At 36.6% G+C, this 20741-nt stretch overlaps 1 protein-coding gene across 4 annotated transcripts; it reads right to left on the reverse strand.

Annotated features, from left to right (window-relative positions):
- Positions 1–420: 420 nt before the first annotated feature.
- On the reverse strand, positions 421–19971 carry LOC100377305 (uncharacterized). Of its 4 annotated transcripts, none has more exons than XM_006812071.3 (13): positions 19865–19971; positions 19234–19323; positions 18228–18350; positions 16538–16708; positions 15453–15550; positions 15029–15139; positions 14326–14490; positions 11061–11204; positions 7122–7320; positions 6188–6468; positions 5044–5896; positions 3797–3901; positions 421–3231 (listed from the first exon to the last, which is right to left on the reverse strand). In XM_006812071.3, exons 1-13 carry the CDS (start codon positions 19886–19888, stop codon positions 3127–3129), a joined length of 2469 nt encoding a protein of 822 aa, XP_006812134.1. In that variant the 5' UTR covers positions 19889–19971; the 3' UTR covers positions 421–3126. The 4 variants fall into 4 exon arrangements, with proteins under 4 accessions (XP_006812134.1, XP_006812133.1, XP_006812135.1 ...); XM_006812070.3 differs by having other exon boundaries at positions 15029–15175; XM_006812072.3 differs by having other exon boundaries at positions 3783–3901; positions 15029–15175.
- Between the last annotated feature and the right edge of the window lie 770 nt (positions 19972–20741).

Raw genomic sequence — 20741 nt, forward strand, 5'->3', positions numbered from 1 at the left:
GTTCCGGACGTTGAATGTCAATGTTGTCTCTTCTGACTTTTGTAAATACAAATTGCAGATGCTAACACCTAGTGCATTTTGTCACAGAAGTCATTCGTGTTTGGGACTTCATGACAGGGCCTTGCGGCCATCTCTATCAAATGGCAATTTTAATGAGCTATCCTGGCATCAACCAGGCTCGGTCAAACATAAGCACCTGTAGACCTTAACCAAGCTTCCTAGCATTCGTTAGCGAATGAATCTCTGCCAGTGGAATTGGGCTTCCCATCGAGTCTGTAGGACACTCACTCAGGGTAGGGGGTCAACCCTTTTGATGCTCAGCTTAAGGTCATGAGACAGCGATTATGCGACCAGTTGAATGTACAACTATGAACATTTGGTACAACACCGATGCCAAATACGAGTGAAGCAAAGACCATATTATACATTTCAAAAAATTACAGAGTCTCACACTGACCTCCAGTTTTATTTCCACATATTTGATTAACACAATTTTTTTTTTGAGCAATGGCAACAAAAAAGCATCTAAATTGGTCACAAAAAAGTAATAATTTACAAGTCGACAAATCAACTGAAAAATGACTTGAGAGAGACTTTCCTGGTTATACATTACTTAGTTTACTGAAAAAAAGGCTAGTCTACAGCAAAAAAAAAAAAAAACGGCAGCAAATAACAGATCATCAACATTGTAGGACTACATACAGATTCAGCAAGTAATATGCAATCCTTGCTTCTCCTGGAAAGATCAAATTTCATTTTTCAGTATGTTTATTTTGCAAAAACCAATGACTAAATTTAGCAGTAGTCCCGAAACTTGTACAGGCATGCACAAACTCCGGAATTTTTTTTTATAAACACGTTTTTTTTCGCTTAACTTATTCTATTTAAACTCAACCCACTGCATGCATTTTGTCAACTATAAAAAACTCATCAATATCTTGCACACGGTTCATAGTTCAGCTTTTTAAGAGAATGCCCCCCCTCAAATAAAATAAAATGCAAGATGCACACGGTTCATAGTTCAGCTTTTAAAGAGAATGCCTCCCCTCAAATAAAATAATTTCACCACAGCCAGCAAGTTATAATCCTAAGTGATATGCACAATGCAAGTTTAAACCATAGGATAATTCACCACACGTTTACTTACTAGTTAAGCTCTCAAGTTTCTACCCCATAAATCTATTTTTATGTTGATTCAAAAGCTTACTTTAACAGCATCAAAATCGGCTAATACTGTAAAATCTATATTAGAAGCTGCGACTTTTATTGAAATGGTACAATGCAACAGAGGGGACGCTGCTTTTTTTTTTTTAATAGAACATCTACACATACGAGAAATGATTTTTTGGTTTTCAATTGTTCAAAAAGAATGGGTGCGACTTCTATTAGGGATGTGGCTTCTACCATCTTTTTCTATGGGACAGCGTCGTCATAACTGCATCATTCAACATTAGTGGTTAATTGAAACATTGTAAGTAATGTCAGTGGTTCAGTTTATCATGTATTAAATTACACCAACCTAAAATGTATTCCCCTTGCTTGTTAATGCACAAATTTCTAGGTTCACACATTTAGTGAAGATTGTGGAAGCCATTTTGAGGCATCTTCAAAGTTTCACATACAAATAAACATTTTTGGTACTACTGCTGAGAGTACATCAGCCCTTAGCCATTTGTAATGGTTGAAATTTGATACGAGAGGATATAGTTCGTCTCACTTTCTAATTTCCTATGATTCTACTGTGAAAAGTTAAAGCAGAAAACAACGCAGCCACATTGGTGTGCACACATTGCAAGAGTTCGACTGTTAGATCGTACAACAATCAGAAACAGGAGCTTTGTATGACAAGTGGTCCCTACAGTCGTTCAGTGTTCTCACCAGACACATAATGTTAAACTTTGCTTCTCGATTTCATTTTTTTTTGTCCCAGGTTTTTTTTACTCTCACAAGATAAAACTGTCTCACAAAAATGTAAGAAAATACAAGCAACAATTTATAAGTGTTGACAAAAATTCAAGCATAATAAACATTTGAGTGCACTGTCCCCACTATAAGAGGAATATAATATTCAGTCAGTAGTTTCATATGAATGGGTAATCGTCTCAATTTCTAAACTGATGGAGCAATTCCAGTCAATAGTCATGAATTTAACAAGTAAACATTTTGACAGAACAGAAATCGAGTAAAATAGTTTTTATAAAGATATTTCTAAACACCAGAAGTGACTTGCTGGTTATTTACACCTGCTTTATAGAAAACAAAAATGTATTCTGCTTATAATATAATAATATACAGAGAGGCTGGGCAGCAGTTATTCAAAAAATATTCACACAATTTAATATCTGTGGTAACAAAAACTTTTTTTTTTTTCAAATTTAAACATCAGTGTAAAGAATTCCTGTTGAACACTAAATAGATCAGTGAATACCAGCAATAGAAAAATGTCAATGTGACACACTGAGTAAAAGAACAATAACACAAATGTCTTGTCATTTATCCCGCCCCCTCCCTTCCACTCTGAATATGAAACAGATTGTACTCTTACTGTCACGCAAGTGAAAAATAAAGAAAAACAGCAGCCAACTCACAGCATACAGAAATAACAGACATGCACATTGTGAAACTGAAAGACAGAAGAATATAAAAGTGAACCAGGAAATATTCTCTGCTCTGAAGGTATTATACATTACGATTAGTGCTCATATATTCCAATCAATTTCTACTTGCCTTGGAGCATGGATACACACCAGTATTAACATTTACTTTTTTTAAAAATATAAAACTTTCAGTGATCAACCACCACCAAAGTTTCAAGCATCTGGAATTGATATTTGAGAAGAGTTGCAATACTGTAAAATGACTAATTTTCACTGGGTTTAAATTTCACTGATTTACCATTTCAGGCATATTCAGTGGGTTTTAAATTCACGGTTTCGTCATTTAGATAATGTGTTCTATGCTAAATTTTACATATTCACTGGGTTTTAATTTAGCGCATTTTTCCAGTCAGCGAAATAAGCTAAATTAAAACCCAGTGAATAATTACCCCCTTTACAGTATTAACAAGTATCAGTCGTCCAATTTGGGAGATGTCCTGGAGCAATATACAACGATATAAAAAATTCTTCATTTGGTGGAACTCTGCGCTTTGTTCATTGATTGCAGTGCCTTCTCTCTTAAAGCCTTCTCCAGTTCATCCAAGTTAGCATCCCCATCTTCACTGTCAATTACCTACAAACACAAACAAATAGATCATTATAATTGAATTACGTCATGCAAGCATTCATTGTGAAGACGACACACTGAATTAGACGATTATAGGGTTTAATTTTCTTTGCTCCAAACTTTCATGATTCAAGGATTTTATAGCTTTCTTAAAAACCACAAAATATCATGAACAGTGTCATATAAGCTGACAGAAATTTTTCACTGCTACAAAATTTTGCAATTTCATTGACTTGCAACAACTCGCAGGAAGGCATTAATATTGTATTTTAAAATATTTGTGATTGACTATATTCTAAATGACTAATGAATATGCAACAAAACATAATTGCCACTTTGAATTACATTTGCATACACTTTGTATGACATCACATATTCAGCTCATCACGAGAAGGCACGGCACGACTTATTGTACAGGACTTTATCATCTTTGTTCACAAGAAACCATGTCACACGTTGAAGAAAATAATGAGATCACCAAGTGATTGTAATTAAGAAGATTATCAAAGCAGCAACTTTTAAAAGATCTAAAAAAAAAAATTCCCCCTTTTCCATACCATTGCTAACCCACCTCTTCATCCTGTTCTTTCTTCTTCTTGTGTTTCTTATGCTTCTTGTGTTTCTTGTGCTTTTTATGCTTTTTCTTGTCCTTTTTCTTATTCTCCACTTCAGAGCACTGGAAAATAGTTTCAGAGATGCGGTTACAAACAGTGATCATTCCAAGTTGTGTCAAACCTATATACAGCGCGCTAATTATTTAAACAATGAACCCCCCACTCCACAGTGCCATATTGGATGAGATGGGGAGTCTATGGCATGGTAATGTGCGAGGCAATGCGCGTATATACCCTTCTTAGAATCGATTATGATGCTGTGTACGATTCATCATCTTAATTAAACAAATTTTGTTAAATTTTAAGGCTTTGAAATATATTCATTTGCAAAAAAGGTGCTTTATTGTGTGATAATCATGAATATTAATCAGTGTAATGTCCATCTCTAAAAATGCTTGTACTATCACACATACATTATTTTCAAAATTAAATGTTACCTGAAATAAATACTGTAAAGGCTTTAATTATTTACCAGGATTTAATTTTGCTGTTTTTGTTTGTAAGTTTCGCTGCCAAATTCGTGAAAAGTGAAAAGGCTCAAAACATCAAAATAGTGGAATCAAATGCCAGAGAAAATTAATGGTTTTACAGTATTCAGTTTTGTAAAAGAAACAACTTTTTTATACCAGTGTTTACTATTGGAGGGATTTGAGTATGGGTTTGTGTACCAACATACAATTTTTTTTCCAGTGATGTGTTTATTTCCTTCTAATCATTATTATCCTAAATTTTGTTTTTGCCCCATTCTCTGAACCGTACTGGTGTTGTGACATCTGTAAAGCCAGACGATAGAGGCAGTTTAATCAACCACTTCACTAACACACCTGGTCACACTATACAGGGTCATTTGAGTGGGACTGCTGTAGTCGCTATAGACAGGTGACATTAAACACATATTCAACTGCTAAGAAAGGCACTTTGGAAAAAATTCATAAAATGGTAATTTTATTACTACCATATTTGCTAATTAGTAATACTGATGATAGAAATGTGTCCATGGTCTAATTAAGATGCATTTTAACTCTGAATCTTGTCAAATCAAGTGCAATTTTCGGTTTATGTGGGCTTCTATTAGTGCTAATATGGTTATTATAGTGTAGATACAGTTCCTCTATCACTAATATTTTAGTTTTTCTTATTTTTTTTCAAACTGAAAACGAGAACAAATTTGTTATTGTCTGTTAGCTGAAGAAAATTTACTTACCTCAGGGGATGCACTCTTCGATCTAATTTTTTCTTTTTTCACTTTTACAGGTGGAGGACTCTCAGAACTTGACCTGGACCTCGATATTTTACTACTTCTGTGGGCTTCTTTGTCTTCCACTTCCTTTTTAATTTTTTCCGGTGTGGGTGTGGCTGCTCTGTGCTTTTTACGCTCTGGTGTGACTGACCGAACTTGCCTCTCTGGCGAAGATTTTGGACGTTCTTTTCGTGAAGTAGAAACAGGCAGATTTTTCTCAGGCGACGGTGATGAGCTGTATCTTTGCTTTCTATCCGGGCTGACACTCTGATGTTTTCTCCGAGGACTTTGACTTCTATGTTTTTTAACAGGCGAGGGACTAGAGTTGCTTCTCCGCCTGGGAGAAGGGGGGTTACGATTTTTCTCAGTGTGAGATTTTTTCCTGTCTGGAGAACGACTGTCCTTTTCATTTTTTACAACTTTCTTTTTCACAGGTGAAGGACTCTGACTTTCTGAAGAGCTGCTGCTATAAGAAGGGCTACGGGCTTTTTCAGTACGAGTTTTAGGTTTCTTTTTGTTGTGAAATCTATCCAGAGAACGGCTACGTTGTCGCTTTTCTGGTGTACGGCTTCGGAACCTACCGCCTGCCGGACTACCTCTACGCCTATCTATCACAGGGCTACGCCTCCTTGGACTTGGACTTCTACGCCGCCTTCTGTCTGGAGATGGGGATCTGGGTGAAAAGCGTCTCCGTGGTTGATACCTATAATACGAATCATAATGTCTAGGTGGTGGTGGTCTTGGAGGTGGAGAATATCGCCTTGGTGATGAGTATCGCCTTCGTCTTGGGGATGGAGAACGAGAGTATCTACGAGGCCTGGGAGGAGAAAAACAAAATTAAGTATTCAATACAAGATATCAATTTTTTCAATTATCTACTTGAACCAGAACTTGGTTGAACCTAAATAGAGAAATATTGACCCATCTCAAAACAATTAATTTTGAGATTGATTAGTCTGTGACTTACGAGATATACGACAAAACATTTTTGAACTGGATTTGGCTTTTGCTGCCCTTGATCATACATAGAATACACCATACCGCTTTCCCCCTTATGACCTTACGCCACAGAAGCCGTAATATTCTCGAGTCTCTGATAAGTTAATACCTGTATCTTTCTGGAGTGAAGCTTCTTCTTTTCTTTCTCGGCATGGGTGACGGAGACCTGCTATCTGATGACGAATCTCGTCGTTTTCTTGATTTAGTCTTCGTGGTTTCATCATCTGAACCTGAACTTGATGTCTCTGAGTGTTTCCTGTAATGTCGTTGGGGGTACCTGCTTGTTTTCGGGGGAGACTTCTTCGTACTTTTGACTAAATGAGGTTGTTTCTTTTCATCTTCATCTGAGGAAGACGAAGAAGAGCTGTCCTTTCCATCACCATCTTTCTTCTAGAAATAAAATGAAACAAGACATGTCATGGAAACATAGGTGAAATGAGCCATTTTGAAACAGATCTTAAAAAAATAAATGCATGTCAATATGGGTTACATGATGTAAAACGTAGTTGTAAAGTTTGATTTGTAATCAGCCAAGGCATATCAGTGATATGACTAACAGCAAGCAGGAATGCAAAATGTTCAAGATTTTAAAACAGGCAAAAATGCTTAATTTTGATGGATTATCAACATTTCAAATTGCTGTCATTCAGCCATCTTGAAACAGACCAATGGTCAAACCAATGCATCTGCATATTATTTGACATGATGTATGTAAATGATGATAATGAACGTCTGATGTGGTTCTGGAACAGCATTAGTTAATTGTTCCCAGCAGGCCATTTTGAATTTGATTCGAAAGACAAAATGATATGCAGCAAACAGATACTGAAGCCACAAATTTGTTACATGCACCTAGCCAGCTATATACCAACAGCTAATTGGCTGAAAATACAGCTGTGTTGCAAGCACAGTTGCCTCCAAATTTGTTAACGATCTACTGGCTTCCTGAAAGCAACACGGCTGTATTGTCATCAACTGACTGTATCGCAGGCTAGGTGCATGAAACATTGCCAGCCACAGTAATAAAATCTTGCAACTCATACCTTAGGATCATTCAATTTTTGTTTATAATGTGCAGGCGGAGGTGACGAGGATGGAGCTTTCACATCTTTAGCTTTTTTTTCGGGACTTCCTGAACCTTTAGAACTTTTTCGCCTTGGCGAAACTGATTTGGCTCTCCTCTTCGGTGACCTTGAGCGTGATCTTGAACTATCAGAAGATGAGTACGAGTATTTTCTCCTTCTGTGAACAATTACATTGAATGAAATAATTAGTCTTCATTTTAAACGATTAAGATAAGATAAATCACTTACAATTAATAGATCATAACAATAAATAATCAAAGAAAGCTTAGAAAGAACTCCCATGTGCTGAGAGTATTGGAGACACATTAAATATAATTCGAAATTACTTAGCTGAAAACTAATTATGCAAATCAGAAAATTAATATGACCAGATTTGAGTGTAAAACTAATGAGGTCTGCGCAATGTAACAGAACCAAAAAATTATGAATTATTATGCTTATTAGGGAATTAATATGAACAGATTTTTACCCCAAACTAATTAGGTTTGTACATTGTCCTAGAGCATCTTTGTACTAAGTTTCATTGAAATGGAATAATTAACACCGCGAAAACTCCAAAATTTCGACCCCTCTAAAAATTTGACCGCCTATTTATTTGCCGGGTTTCGGTGTTTTATTCACCTCCAAATTTTCGACTCCACTAAAAATTGCCGACTCATTCTTATTCGAAAATTGCGACCAGTTTTAGTTTTCCCCCAAACGAAAAAAAAACCGATGTGAGCGTTCAAACGGGACCTTCCTCAAAGGCATGAATCCGGGTTTCTGATTGACTGAGAGATTTTTATTTTATTGGTAACGAAAATATATTCTAAATAAACGAAGTTTCAAATAAAAACGAACACAAAAATCTCGGCATGCTGCGTTTCTGAATTGTTGATTATTACTGTACTCAGTAGTGATTATAATAATGTACACAAAATAAATTTGTTGAATGGTTATGAAATACAAATAAAAGTCAACTTAGTTTCATCGTAAGCGAATGATTCCGGTCTCGTATAAACGTTTGATGCTGTAGGATATCCGCCATGTTCTCTTAGGTCAAATAGGTCAAATCGCTAATTAACCAATCAAAAAGCTGGATGATGCGAAAACGGCATGATTTTTTTTAAATAAAAAAATTAGTTGTTTTTAAAAAATAAACTGGTCATCTGAAGAATAATTTAACATTGTTCACAGTGATAACAGCTCATTCTCGAAAGGAAGCTTACCCGCTCACGCTAGTCACGATAAAAATCATACACGTGTACTCTTGAATAGACAGACGTCAATGACTACGGTAAAACTTAGACTCTATTTTAGCCGGCAGGATTGATTGAAATGTCCGAAAAATGACGCCAAAATACACCTTAAAAGTCCCATTTTATTTTCTTAAATCCCATTATATTTTTTAATCCAAGGGCGAATTTACGGCAGAATTTGGTCCCTCAAATCACCGGTACGGTGCTCAAATAAGGGACACGTGAGCTTTGATTCTAACCGGATACATTGCACTGGGTCGGGGAGATCGTTTGCTAAACTTCCATGTATCTTTTGTCCAATGGGTACCTGTACTTCGAACATTCACAAGTTTTCCTAGGTAGTGCGAGACAGCTTTGTCTTTTGACCTATTAGTTTTGTGCTGACCTCTTCTCCGCGTCTTGATGTTTTGTTTTGCTTGTCATAATACTCACTGATTGATGACTTTGTTTAGATTTTGAGTTACAACTCGGCCACGACCTTTGCTTTTACCGTGAAACATGAGGAAGTTTACGTCAATTGACGGACATTGCATTTTTTAAAAACTAATGAAGCACACTGTCTATCATCCCCATTTTTTTTTGCTGATTTCTATTCTGAAAAATTCGACCGTCCGAAAATGCACCTTAATTTTGACTCTAAAAACATGTCACATTTCTAACACAAATTATTTAAAACCAGTCGAAATTTTGGAGTTTTTACGGTACTTTAGATATCAGTGTGAAAGATTAAAATTGGTTAATTATGCAAATTAGGTAATTAATATGTACAGATTTTAACCCACAATTATTCAGGTCTGTCTATTGTCCTACAGCATCCATGTACATTCATTGATATGTGATGTATAGTACCTGAGATATCAGTGTGAAAGTTGGTTAATTATGCAAATTAGGTGATTAATATGCACAAATATTTACCGGAAACTAATTGGGTCTGCATAATTCTAGATTCATTGAAATATGATGATTATTACTTTAGATATCAGTAGAAAAGCTGAAAATTAATTATGCAAATTAGGTAATTAATATGCACAATTATTTACCCTAAAACTAATCAGGTCTCTGCATAGTCCTAAAGGATCTATGTACCAAGTTTCATTGAAATGCGATGATTAGTACTTGAGATACCCGTGGAAAAGCTGAAAATTAACTAATTATGCAAATTAGGTGATTAATATGCACAAATATTTATCGAAAACAATCAATCTCTGCATAGTCCTTGAGTATGTAAGTACCAAGTTTCATTGAAATGTAATGCTAACTACTTATATCAAATGCTGAAAATTAATTAATTATGCAAATTAGGTAATTAATATGTACTGATATTACCATAAAAACTATCAGGTCTGTGCAGTGTCGTATGACATCTATGTACCAAGTTTCATTGAAATGTGATGATTAGTACTTGAGATATCAGTGGAAAAACCGAAAATTGACTAATCATTATGCAAATTAGGTAATTAGTATCCACGGATTATTACCAAAAACTAATCAAAACCTAGCATTAGTTCAGAGCATCTATGTACCAAGTTTCATCAAAATCCAATGAGTGGTTGTTTAGATATCAGTGGAACAGTCATGGAACCACTAAAAAATAGCTAATTATCATGCAAATTAGGTAATTAATATGCACGGATTTTTACCAAAAATTAATCAAATCTGCGCATATGTTCAGAGCATCTATGTACCAAGTTTCATCAAAATCCAATGAGTGGTTCTTTAGATATCAGTGGAACAGTCATAGAACAGCTAAAAATTAGCTAATTATCATGCAAATTAGGTAATTAACGAGCATGGATTTTTACCAAAACCTAATCAAATCTGCGCATTGGCCCAGAGCATCTATGCACCAAGTTTCATCAAAAACCAATGTATGGTTCTTGAGATAGCAGTGGAACAGTCGGACACACATACACACATACACACATACAGACACACTAACTGCAAAGACTCCCATTTTGTGCTTCGCACATGGGAGTCAAAAAATATTCTAATATCAGGGTAGGATGGAGGGGGGGGGGGGTGAATGAATACAACAGTTTTTGACAGGATTTGGGTTTTGAAATATTGTCAATATAGAGATTACACAACCAAAAGTACTGTAAATTTAAGTACTGGAATAAACAGCTGGAATTATTTTTTTCTGAAAAGACTTTTTCAGGTAAATTCATTCACACTGATTTGAATGTAGAATATAGGACAAATAGTATATTTGCTTGATTTTATTTTTACTGAATCATTCCTTCAGCGAAAATAGCGAAATTGGTTGCAAGCGAAATAAAATATTTTACAGTATACCATATTATATTTGCTAGTAGAATGCACTCGCATAAATAGCATGCATGATTATGCCATATTTATAAGTCATTTTTTAATAAATGCATGCAACTGTAGACTTGCAAACATTTCTAGAAAAAAAATACAGTAATTGCTTGTTCTGGGCAGTATTTATAGTTATGAATCGAATAGGGTAGTGAAAGATTGCAAAGTTTTTAGCATGGTTTGGAGTTACAAACCAAAAAACATATAAAGATCACAATCCAATTTGGGTTCACTTTTTTTGCTTTATTAGCATTTTTAGTATTCTATTTGGAACATATACCTGAACTACTTTTTTGAATACACTAAAAACTTCACTACAGTGGACTAAGTCATCTATTACCTGCGTGGACTTGGTGAACGTCTTTGTCTTCTTCGTGGTGGTGGTGGCGGCGGCGGTGGTGATCTTCTCCTTAGAGAGCGTGACCTGCTCCTATAACGCCTTCTGGGAGATGGTGACCGCCGTCTTCTACGTGGGGAATATGATCTGAAATACAATGGAAGACAGTTTAAGACAATAAGATGCAAAAGTGACAACTTTAATTTGGGATAGGTCTGCCTGCATTTTTAGGGTTTGTCTGTTAAATGCCATTACTAGTGGCCAAATCACTGCAGTTTGTTTGCTATGATAAGAAAGAACCCACTAAGTTAAATGCCATTACTGGTGGCCAAATCACTGCAGTTTGTTTGCTATGATAAGAAAGAACCCCCTAAGTTAAATGCCAATCGTAGTGGCCAAATCACTGCAGTTTGTTTGGTATGATAAGAAAGAACCCACTAAGTTAAATGCCATTACTGGTGCCCAAATCTCTGCAGTTTGTTTGGTATGATAAGAAAGAACCCCCTAAGTTAAATGCCATTACTGGTGCCCAAATCTCTGCAGTTTGTTTGGTATGACAAGAAAGAACCCCCTAAGTTAAATGCCATTACTGGTGGCCAAATCACTGCAGTTTGTTTGCTATGATAAGAAAGAACCCCCTAAGTTATATGCCAATCGTAGTGGCCAAATCACTGCAGTTTGTTTGGTATGATAAGAAAGAACCCACTAAGTTAAATGCCATTACTGGTGCCCAAATCTCTGCAGTTTGTTTGGTATGATAAGAAAGAACCCCCTAAGTTAAATGCCATTACTGGTGCCCAAATCTCTGCAGTTTGTTTGGTATGATAAGAAAGAACCCCCTAAGTTAAATGCCATTACTGGTGCCCAAATCTCTGCAGTTTGTTTGGTATGATAAGAAAGAACCCCCTAAGTTAAATGCCATTACTGGTGCCCAAATCTCTGCAGTTTGTTTGGTATGATAAAAAAGAACCCCCTAAGTTAAATGCCATTACTAGTGGCCAAATCACTGCAGTTTGTTTGGTATGATAAGAAAGAACCCACTAAGTTAAATGCCATTACTGGTGCCCAAATCTCTGCAGTTTGTTTGCTATGATAAGAAAGAACCCCCTAAGTTAAATGCCAATCGTAGTGGCCAAATCACTGCAGTTTGTTTGGTATGATAAGAAAGAACCCACTAAGTTAAATGCCATTACTGGTGCCCAAATCTCTGCAGTTTGTTTGGTATGATAAGAAAGAACCCCCTAAGTTAAATGCCATTACTGGTGCCCAAATCTCTGCAGTTTGTTTGGTATGATAAGAAAGAACCCCCTAAGTTAAATGCCATTACTGGTGCCCAAATCTCTGCAGTTTGTTTGATATGATAAGAAAGAACCCCCTAAGTTAAATGCCATTACTGGTGCCCAAATCTCTGCAGTTTGTTTGGTATGATAAAAAAGAACCCCCTAAGTTAAATGCCATTACTAGTGGCCAAATCACTGCAGTTTGTTTGGTATGATAAGAAAGAACCCCCTAAGTTAAATGCCATTACTAGTGGCCAAATCACTGCAGTTTGTTTGGTATGATAAGAAAGAACCCCCTAAGTTAAATGCCATTACTGGTGCCCAAATCTCTGCAGTTTGTTTGGTATGATAAGAAAGAACCCCCTAAGTTAAATGCCATTACTGGTGCCCAAATCTCTGCAGTTTGTTTGGTATGACAAGAAAGAACCCCCTAAGTTAAATGCCATTACTGGTGGCCAAATCACTGCAGTTTGTTTGCTATGATAAGAAAGAACCCCCTAAGTTAAATGCCAATCGTAGTGGCCAAATCACTGCAGTTTGTTTGGTATGATAAGAAAGAACCCACTAAGTTAAATGCCATTACTGGTGCCCAAATCTCTGCAGTTTGTTTGGTATGATAAGAAAGAACCCCCTAAGTTAAATGCCATTACTGGTGCCCAAATCTCTGCAGTTTGTTTGGTATGATAAGAAAGAACCCCCTAAGTTAAATGCCATTACTGGTGCCCAAATCTCTGCAGTTTGTTTGGTATGATAAGAAAGAACCCCCTAAGTTAAATGCCATTACTGGTGCCCAAATCTCTGCAGTTTGTTTGGTATGATAAAAAAGAACCCCCTAAGTTAAATGCCATTACTAGTGGCCAAATCACTGCAGTTTGTTTGGTATGATAAGAAAGAACCCACTAAGTTAAATGCCATTACTGGTGCCCAAATCTCTGCAGTTTGTTTGCTATGATAAGAAAGAACCCCCTAAGTTAAATGCCAATCGTAGTGGCCAAATCACTGCAGTTTGTTTGGTATGATAAGAAAGAACCCACTAAGTTAAATGCCATTACTGGTGCCCAAATCTCTGCAGTTTGTTTGGTATGATAAGAAAGAACCCCCTAAGTTAAATGCCATTACTGGTGCCCAAATCTCTGCAGTTTGTTTGGTATGATAAGAAAGAACCCCCTAAGTTAAATGCCATTACTGGTGCCCAAATCTCTGCAGTTTGTTTGGTATGATAAGAAAGAACCCCCTAAGTTAAATGCCATTACTGGTGCCCAAATCTCTGCAGTTTGTTTGGTATGATAAAAAAGAACCCCCTAAGTTAAATGCCATTACTAGTGGCCAAATCACTGCAGTTTGTTTGGTATGATAAGAAAGAACCCCCTAAGTTAAATGCCATTACTAGTGGCCAAATCACTGCAGTTTGTTTGGTATGATAAGAAAGAACCCACTAAGTTAAATGCCATTACTGGTGCCCAAATCTCTGCAGTTTGTTTGGTATGATAAGAAAGAACCCCCTAAGTTAAATGCCATTACTGGTGCCCAAATCTCTGCAGTTTGTTTGGTATGATAAGAAAGAACCCCCTAAGTTAAATGCCATTACTGGTGCCCAAATCTCTGCAGTTTGTTTGGTATGATAAAAAAGAACCCCCTAAGTTAAATGCCATTACTAGTGGCCAAATCACTGCAGTTTGTTTGGCATGATAAGAAAGAACCCACTAAGTTAAATGCCATTACTGGTGCCCAAATCTCTGCAGTTTGTTTGGTATGATAAGAGAACCCACTATGTTAAATGCCATTACTAGTGGCCAAATCAGTTTTTTGGTATGGTAAAAACAATTTAAACACTATGTGAACCACGTGCTTAACTTTCTTCAATTTCTCCAGGTTTATATTTTGCTGCCTTTATTGTCTAGGTATAGGTTTCACTGTATTACAGAGGTAAAGTTTACACTTCTACCACTAGTGTAAAAAATACCACATTTTTACAGTAATGAACTTACCGTGACCTTGATCTTCTTTTCCTGTGTCCTCTTGATTTATCCCGATCTCTTTCCCTATCCCTGTCTCTGGATCTGCTTCGAGAATATGACCTTGAATGTCGCCGCCTTCTGGACTTGTCATTGGAAGACAGTCGTCTTTTGTCCTTGTCGTTAGATTCAGCTTTCCTACATATTCAGAGATTAAAGAATTATTAACTTTCCCGGATCATACAAGAGATTTAATTTAACACATTACCATCTGAAAACCTCCAGGACAACCAAAATAAGCTTTGATAAATTATCAATAAAGTTTTCAGGAGACAACAATTCACAGAAGAGTCGTGTTATAACACAACCTTGCGACATTGTGTGAAGTCACACTTAACATCGCAGATTGTCCCAGGAAGATATTGGTCACAGTGTGTGAATGTCAGTTTTGTAAACACAGGAAATGAAACTGGCCACTAGACTTCAATTTCATAATACCCATTGGAGAAGAACAATTCTAATGCAGCAAATACATTAAAATAAATAAGTCTCCTAGCCAGAAAATGCAGTTTTACTAGATGACTTTCATCTGGATCCTAAAGTACCTTCATAGCCTACTGCGTGGGTCTTTCAATTTTAATAGTTTATTCAAACAGAACAGAATATTTTTACACAGGGTGACTGGTACTGGTAAAGGAAATTATAATGGTTCCTGAACTATTAAACATACACTTACATTGATTTATCTTCCGATTTAACCACACCAACAGGTGGTGGTGATTCAGACCCTTTTTTGATCACACGTTTTGGTGCACTGGAATCACTGTCAGAATCTGAACCAGATGACCTGTTGGGAGAACCGGACTTGGATTTTGACTGACTCCTACAAAAGATCAATAAGTAGGCGATTTTCAGTGCCACTCAACTAGTTTCCATAAATTATATGTAATGATACACAAATTATTATTTATTTGGCATTTAAAATATAGACCCCAGTAATTGTGGAACAAACTGTCCACCTGTTTATGTAAGCATTTATGTCTCTGAAGGACATCTATTGTAACCCTAGTTGCAAGACCTTACTATTGCCTGCGATACGAATTCTGGATTGAATTTTAAACCCTAAATTTGTTCACTGTTAGAAATAACACAGTACATACTTTTCTTGACCGTTGACTTCTTTATCCGATTTGGAATCTTCCATATCTTCCCTGTCTTGTAATTTCTTCAACCCTTCCTTTATTCTTTCTTGTTCCAGCTAAAATACAAAAGAGAAAAAGTGCTTTTCAAAATGGTAAAGAACACATCACCGGGGTCTGCAAAGTGCATGTATTCAGAGCTTGAGCTTCACAGAGGCATTAAAGGCCCAATTCACTTGCCCTGGGCAAGTGTGAATTGGAGGTGTGACTATGCTAATGAGTGTTGTTAATCACTTGCATAGCCTATGACGCACCCTGTTTCAGCGGTCCAACATCACGTGACTTTGATTGACAGTAGTTAATTATTCCAGATTAGTAGCATGTCCCTTTCCCCGGTTCAAGTTTTTGACTTTTATCCGCCAAAACCTCAGCTCGTACACTATTTATTGTCATAAATACTACATACAGTCACTGCTGTGATATTCATAGTCACATGCATCCACTTTGGCATGACATAATCGACCTGTAAGTTCGAGAAAACGCGCTATTACCGGGGCTTGGCTGGAGCTGTTTACTACAGCGTGACAAGCAAGGGGAAATAATCCTTATTGTTTAGGACCGTATTTATATACCTGGGCCTTTAAAGGCAACTGCCTCAATGCCCAAGAACTGATGCTTTTTCTGCACATTATATTTAATATTTCTAGAAATAAACTCTGAGTCAATTTTCATTTTTTACTCAAAAAATTTGGCTATTTTTGTCCCAATCTTCTGACGGAAAGTGCAGATATAAACAGGACTATTTTGTGAATTTGTGGTGGAAAGAGGGAACTGATGGTGAAAAGGTTAACACAGTTGCAGTGCAGCTGCATAACAGAATGTTAATTGACTGTATTGTCATCATTGTTATGATAATTAAAATCCATTGTTTATCAACCTCTGCACCTATCATGCTTAGCACACGTGTGCAGTCAATGGTTGACAAAAACCGGCTGTTAGCACACAAAAATAATAGTGATACACGCTGCTGCAAACGTCGACTCAAATCAAGTATAGGTATATAGGTGAGACAGTAAAAACACAAGAAAAACAGAATGAGATCATACCTGTCTTTGTTTAATTTCTTCCTTCTTTTTCTCCAGGAAGATTGCAGGTATACCTGCAATATTCTCCTGGGCACTAACTAAAAGCTCCCAGAGCTGTCCCATAAATTCACGAGCATTTTTCCCATTCAGGAACCCAGTCAGGTTGATCTGCATAGTCTTTGCATCAGGGTTCTGTCACGAGATACAAGGGGAAGGGGAATCTTTAAGAAAAAATGTCTAAACATTTCCTACTATAGGCACACAGACATGAGTCAAGCACCCAGTAAATTAACTCGAAAGCCCAGATATATAAAAATATACATATGTTAATTTTTCCATGACAGCCAACAGTCACGTTTGTTGAAATAGTTTATATACACATGTTAACTGCCAAAATTACAAAACAGGGTAATACTACAGTTTTTTCAATGGACAAAATGCGATTAAATACGACTCATAGAAAATAATCATAGCTAGGTACAAGTAGTTACAAAGCATGAGTACTAACAATAGACTAGTATTTTCCTACACAAGACAAGTACCATGATGTTGTTGTGGGCTTCTGATGTATCAACAGCAAAGGCTGCCGTAACGGTGAGAAGAGCCCCTTGCCTGACATGAAGAATAGATTTTAAAAGAAAGCAACACCTGGGTCCTCTCCCATGTTCAGACACTTAATTCATACCAAGGTTAATCTATTTCCTAATGGAGGGACATAATATTTTCAAATATTTATACAGGAGACAAGGAAAACAGCCTTTTGCACAACATGAATTAAAGAAGAATCCTGGAATGAGAACTTCTCACCAAATTCGCGTCTAGGCTGGTCTCTCTGTCAAGGACCCCAAACTTCGATCAGTCATAGTTACATTACCTCTTGCACAACTGCACAGTACACTTTATCAGCAAATAACTTATGAGAATAAAAACAACGTGAACGTGAACTGCCTGAGATGCGTTAAGATACAGACCATTAGTACTAGGTAGGTTGGTACTGTACTGCTGTATATAATGTGAGACCTATTAGAGTTGTGTTCCATTGCACCTTGATGGTTGAGCAGAGGCGAGCCATAGGGACTGTACAAGATGGAGTACCAGCCACATTACTGGCCTCACCTTTTAGGCACGAGAATATTTTTAGAATTATCTAAATCATGAAAAATGAAACAGTAAAAATAAGTGGAGTGTACTGGTACACGGCATTGATGGTGACAGTGGAAGGGGGAGGGGGTGTAAAAAATTGTAAAACTCAGTTGCTTTTGCCTTTTCAACCAACATCTAGCAATGAATGTTTTTTTTTCTTCTAACCACACAATGATAAGTTAAACAAAATGATAGCATGGAGGTTCACATTGCAATATCCCCAGTAATCCAAATACATCAGATGAGAATCTCCAATTAAATTGGCAAATAACAGATTTCAAATCAATTACACATTAAAAGTATCACAATATTACAAACTGCATAAAAACATCACTACAAAAAGAAATAACAGAATACCACGGATGGCCAGCAATCTTTTATGCAGTTATCTAGTGACTATTAGACTTTCCGAAGTCTGTTGCAGATAGGAATGTTTTGTTACTTTATACACATACAGGATGAGGGGAAAAACACCTAACTTAGTACAGAAATATACAAACACATTTTTTTTTAGATTGCTATGTAATGGTTGTATAAGGCAAAGCAATGACTTAGAAGACAATATTACCTCAACCTCCAGCTGATTGAAGATAAATTCTGTGATGACGTCATCCTCAAAGCTGAGAATGTCCGTGATTTTTTGGGTTATCCATGGTTTGATGGTGTCCAAGTTCACTTTGCTCATGGAAACCTGGAAAATTAAATTTAAACAATTAGTTCAGTGAGTATTCTCGGGTGGAGGGCACATTACAGAACATTCTACATTGCTAATAACTGAGCAGTCAAATTGATACATATTGCACATGTAGAGGCCAGTCTTGTGTTCAGGAGTCGTAACAAACTCAAAGTACAGTTTTCTGAGAGTTTTTGACTGTTTTCACCAAAATGGTTGTCAGGCATTGACAATGAGCGGATGTTCGTTCCTCAGAATATAGCAGATCAAACATTGCAGTGTTATGCAACTTATTCCCAACTACAGAGAAACCAGGTATCACACAAGGAACAACAAAATGGTAGTGGTGATATTCTTGCTGAAATCGTGTAGATTTCAGCCCACCAATTTCCTACGCAACACAAACAAATGTCAAAGTTGTAATTCTAAAATTTTGAATGCACATTACCAAAAACTAAAATAAATTATCTATTTGTGTTTTCAAATCCAACCCCTACCCTCAAGCGCACCCCAATAAAATTGTATATATCCCTTCTAAGGATGCCTATAGTTATTGAGAGGGAACATGTACAATTGAATTGGAGGGTTGGGGCTAGTGTTAGGGGTACAAACGAAATGCTTCCCAAGCAATGTATAATCCAAAAATATTGCACTTATATGTACCAGTAGTACCTAAAAAAAAATTAGTTCCTAAAAAACTATTACAAACCCAAATTCTTCATTGTTGTCTATGGTCAAAATACAAAACAAAATAAACAAAACAAGAAAATTATTGATCAGCAAAAAGTGGAGTTGCTTATATTTATATCGATTTGAAAACGTTCAGTGAATTTCCAAAGATTCTTATCTTATTCTGCGCTATGTTTTGGTGGTGTATGAACGCATTTTCGGTTCTACTTGCCTTCTTTTCCAGGACTTCGGCGAATCTCATCTGCTTTAAGAGTTTCTTCTGTTTATTACAAAAACGATTATCTTGTTCTGCACTGGTGCCCTATTGAAAAAGAAAACATGGCAAATTATAACAAAATTAAGTGTCCACAATACAATAGTTACTGAACGAACTGTGTGAACTTCGACGCAGCATTGAATGTTTTTATTTATTTATTTGAATGAAATCGTCGTATTTGCGTTTTTCTGAATTTGACCTCACTTCACATCAGCCGCGAATGACGGTAAACAAACCATCATACGTTATTATATTCACCAAACAGAACACGTAGGATTAGGGAAAATTTAAAATATGACGCGAAATCACCTAGTTGAATTGCTGGTCGAGAGCAGACTGTACGAATTTACTATACCAAACAACGAAACCAAGCCAAACGGCAAGGGACGCGAATACAGCATGATGCATGCGGCCATCGCCATGCTTATCCGAACATAAAAAATCCAATTTAACTCATAGTTACTACTTTAGGCACAACACACAAGTCACTATACGATCTTTAGGCAGTTCAGAACACGCAAATATTGAATACCAGCAACATTGCGAATGTTTCGTGCAAAATATGTTCATTTTAAATTGTACTTACACGGAAGAACCCAGCATCGGCCATATTGGTCTTCCTTTTACATCCGGGTACTTTATAAGTCACATGTTCATTTTCAAGCCTCGCTGTTGAGGGCGCAATGTTAAGGGTTCCCGTTTTCGCTGGTTCCCGGCGTCCCTTGCGAATGGCAAGTAGGACGCAGGTAAGGGGGGGGGGCAAGGGTCATTTCCGTTCAACGTAATTGCAATATTTTTTGTTCGTACAACGTAAATAGAAAAAATAAATTCCGTAATTCTGTAATCACCGGCTAGACGTACAACGTAATCAATCAAATATTTTTTTCGTACACTGTAAAAATGTGTCATTTTTCTCGGTACGTACAAGAATTTACATCATAATAAAAAAAAATCGTAAAAAATAATCCAGGGAAATTACATTGTAAAACGACTAGATGACACAATTCACTACAAAATTGAATGTCAAGACGTAAAAGGCCCTCTAACCGAATGAAGAGCATTACGAGGGTAATATGCGCATGCGTCTTTACACACGGCGCAGTAATGGCGGAGAATTTGAGTTTAGGGGGGGGGGGCAAGGGTTATTTTCGTTCAACGTAATTGCAATATTTTTTTGTTCGTACTACGTAAATCGAAAAAATAAATTCCGTAATTCTGTAATCACCGGCTAGACGTACAACGTAATCAAATATTTTTTTCGTACACTGTAAAAATGTGTCATTTTTCTCGGTACGTACAAAAATTTACATCCAAATAAAAAAATCGTAAAGAATAATCCAGGGAAATTACATTATATAAACTGTAAAACGACTAGATGACACAATTCACTACAAAATTGAATGTCCAAGACGTAAAAGGCCCTCTAACCGAATGAAGAGCATTACGAGGGTAATATGCGCTTG

This window comes from Saccoglossus kowalevskii, chromosome 11, assembly GCF_978046115.1.
Source record: "Saccoglossus kowalevskii chromosome 11, keSacKowa6.1, whole genome shotgun sequence".
In the NCBI taxonomy this organism is placed as follows: domain Eukaryota; kingdom Metazoa; phylum Hemichordata; class Enteropneusta; family Harrimaniidae; genus Saccoglossus; species Saccoglossus kowalevskii.

Coding starts and splice junctions, on each gene's coding strand:
- LOC100377305 (XM_006812070.3), bottom strand. CDS start 19,888: ATGGCCGATGCTGGGTTCTTCCGT. Junction 19,324..19,864: donor CCGATGCTGGGTTCTTCCGT/GTAAGTACAATT, acceptor CTTTTTCAATAG/GGCACCAGTGCAGAACAAGA. Junction 7,321..11,060: donor CGTTCACCAAGTCCACGCAG/GTAATAGATGAC, acceptor AATTGTTCACAG/AAGGAGAAAATACTCGTACT.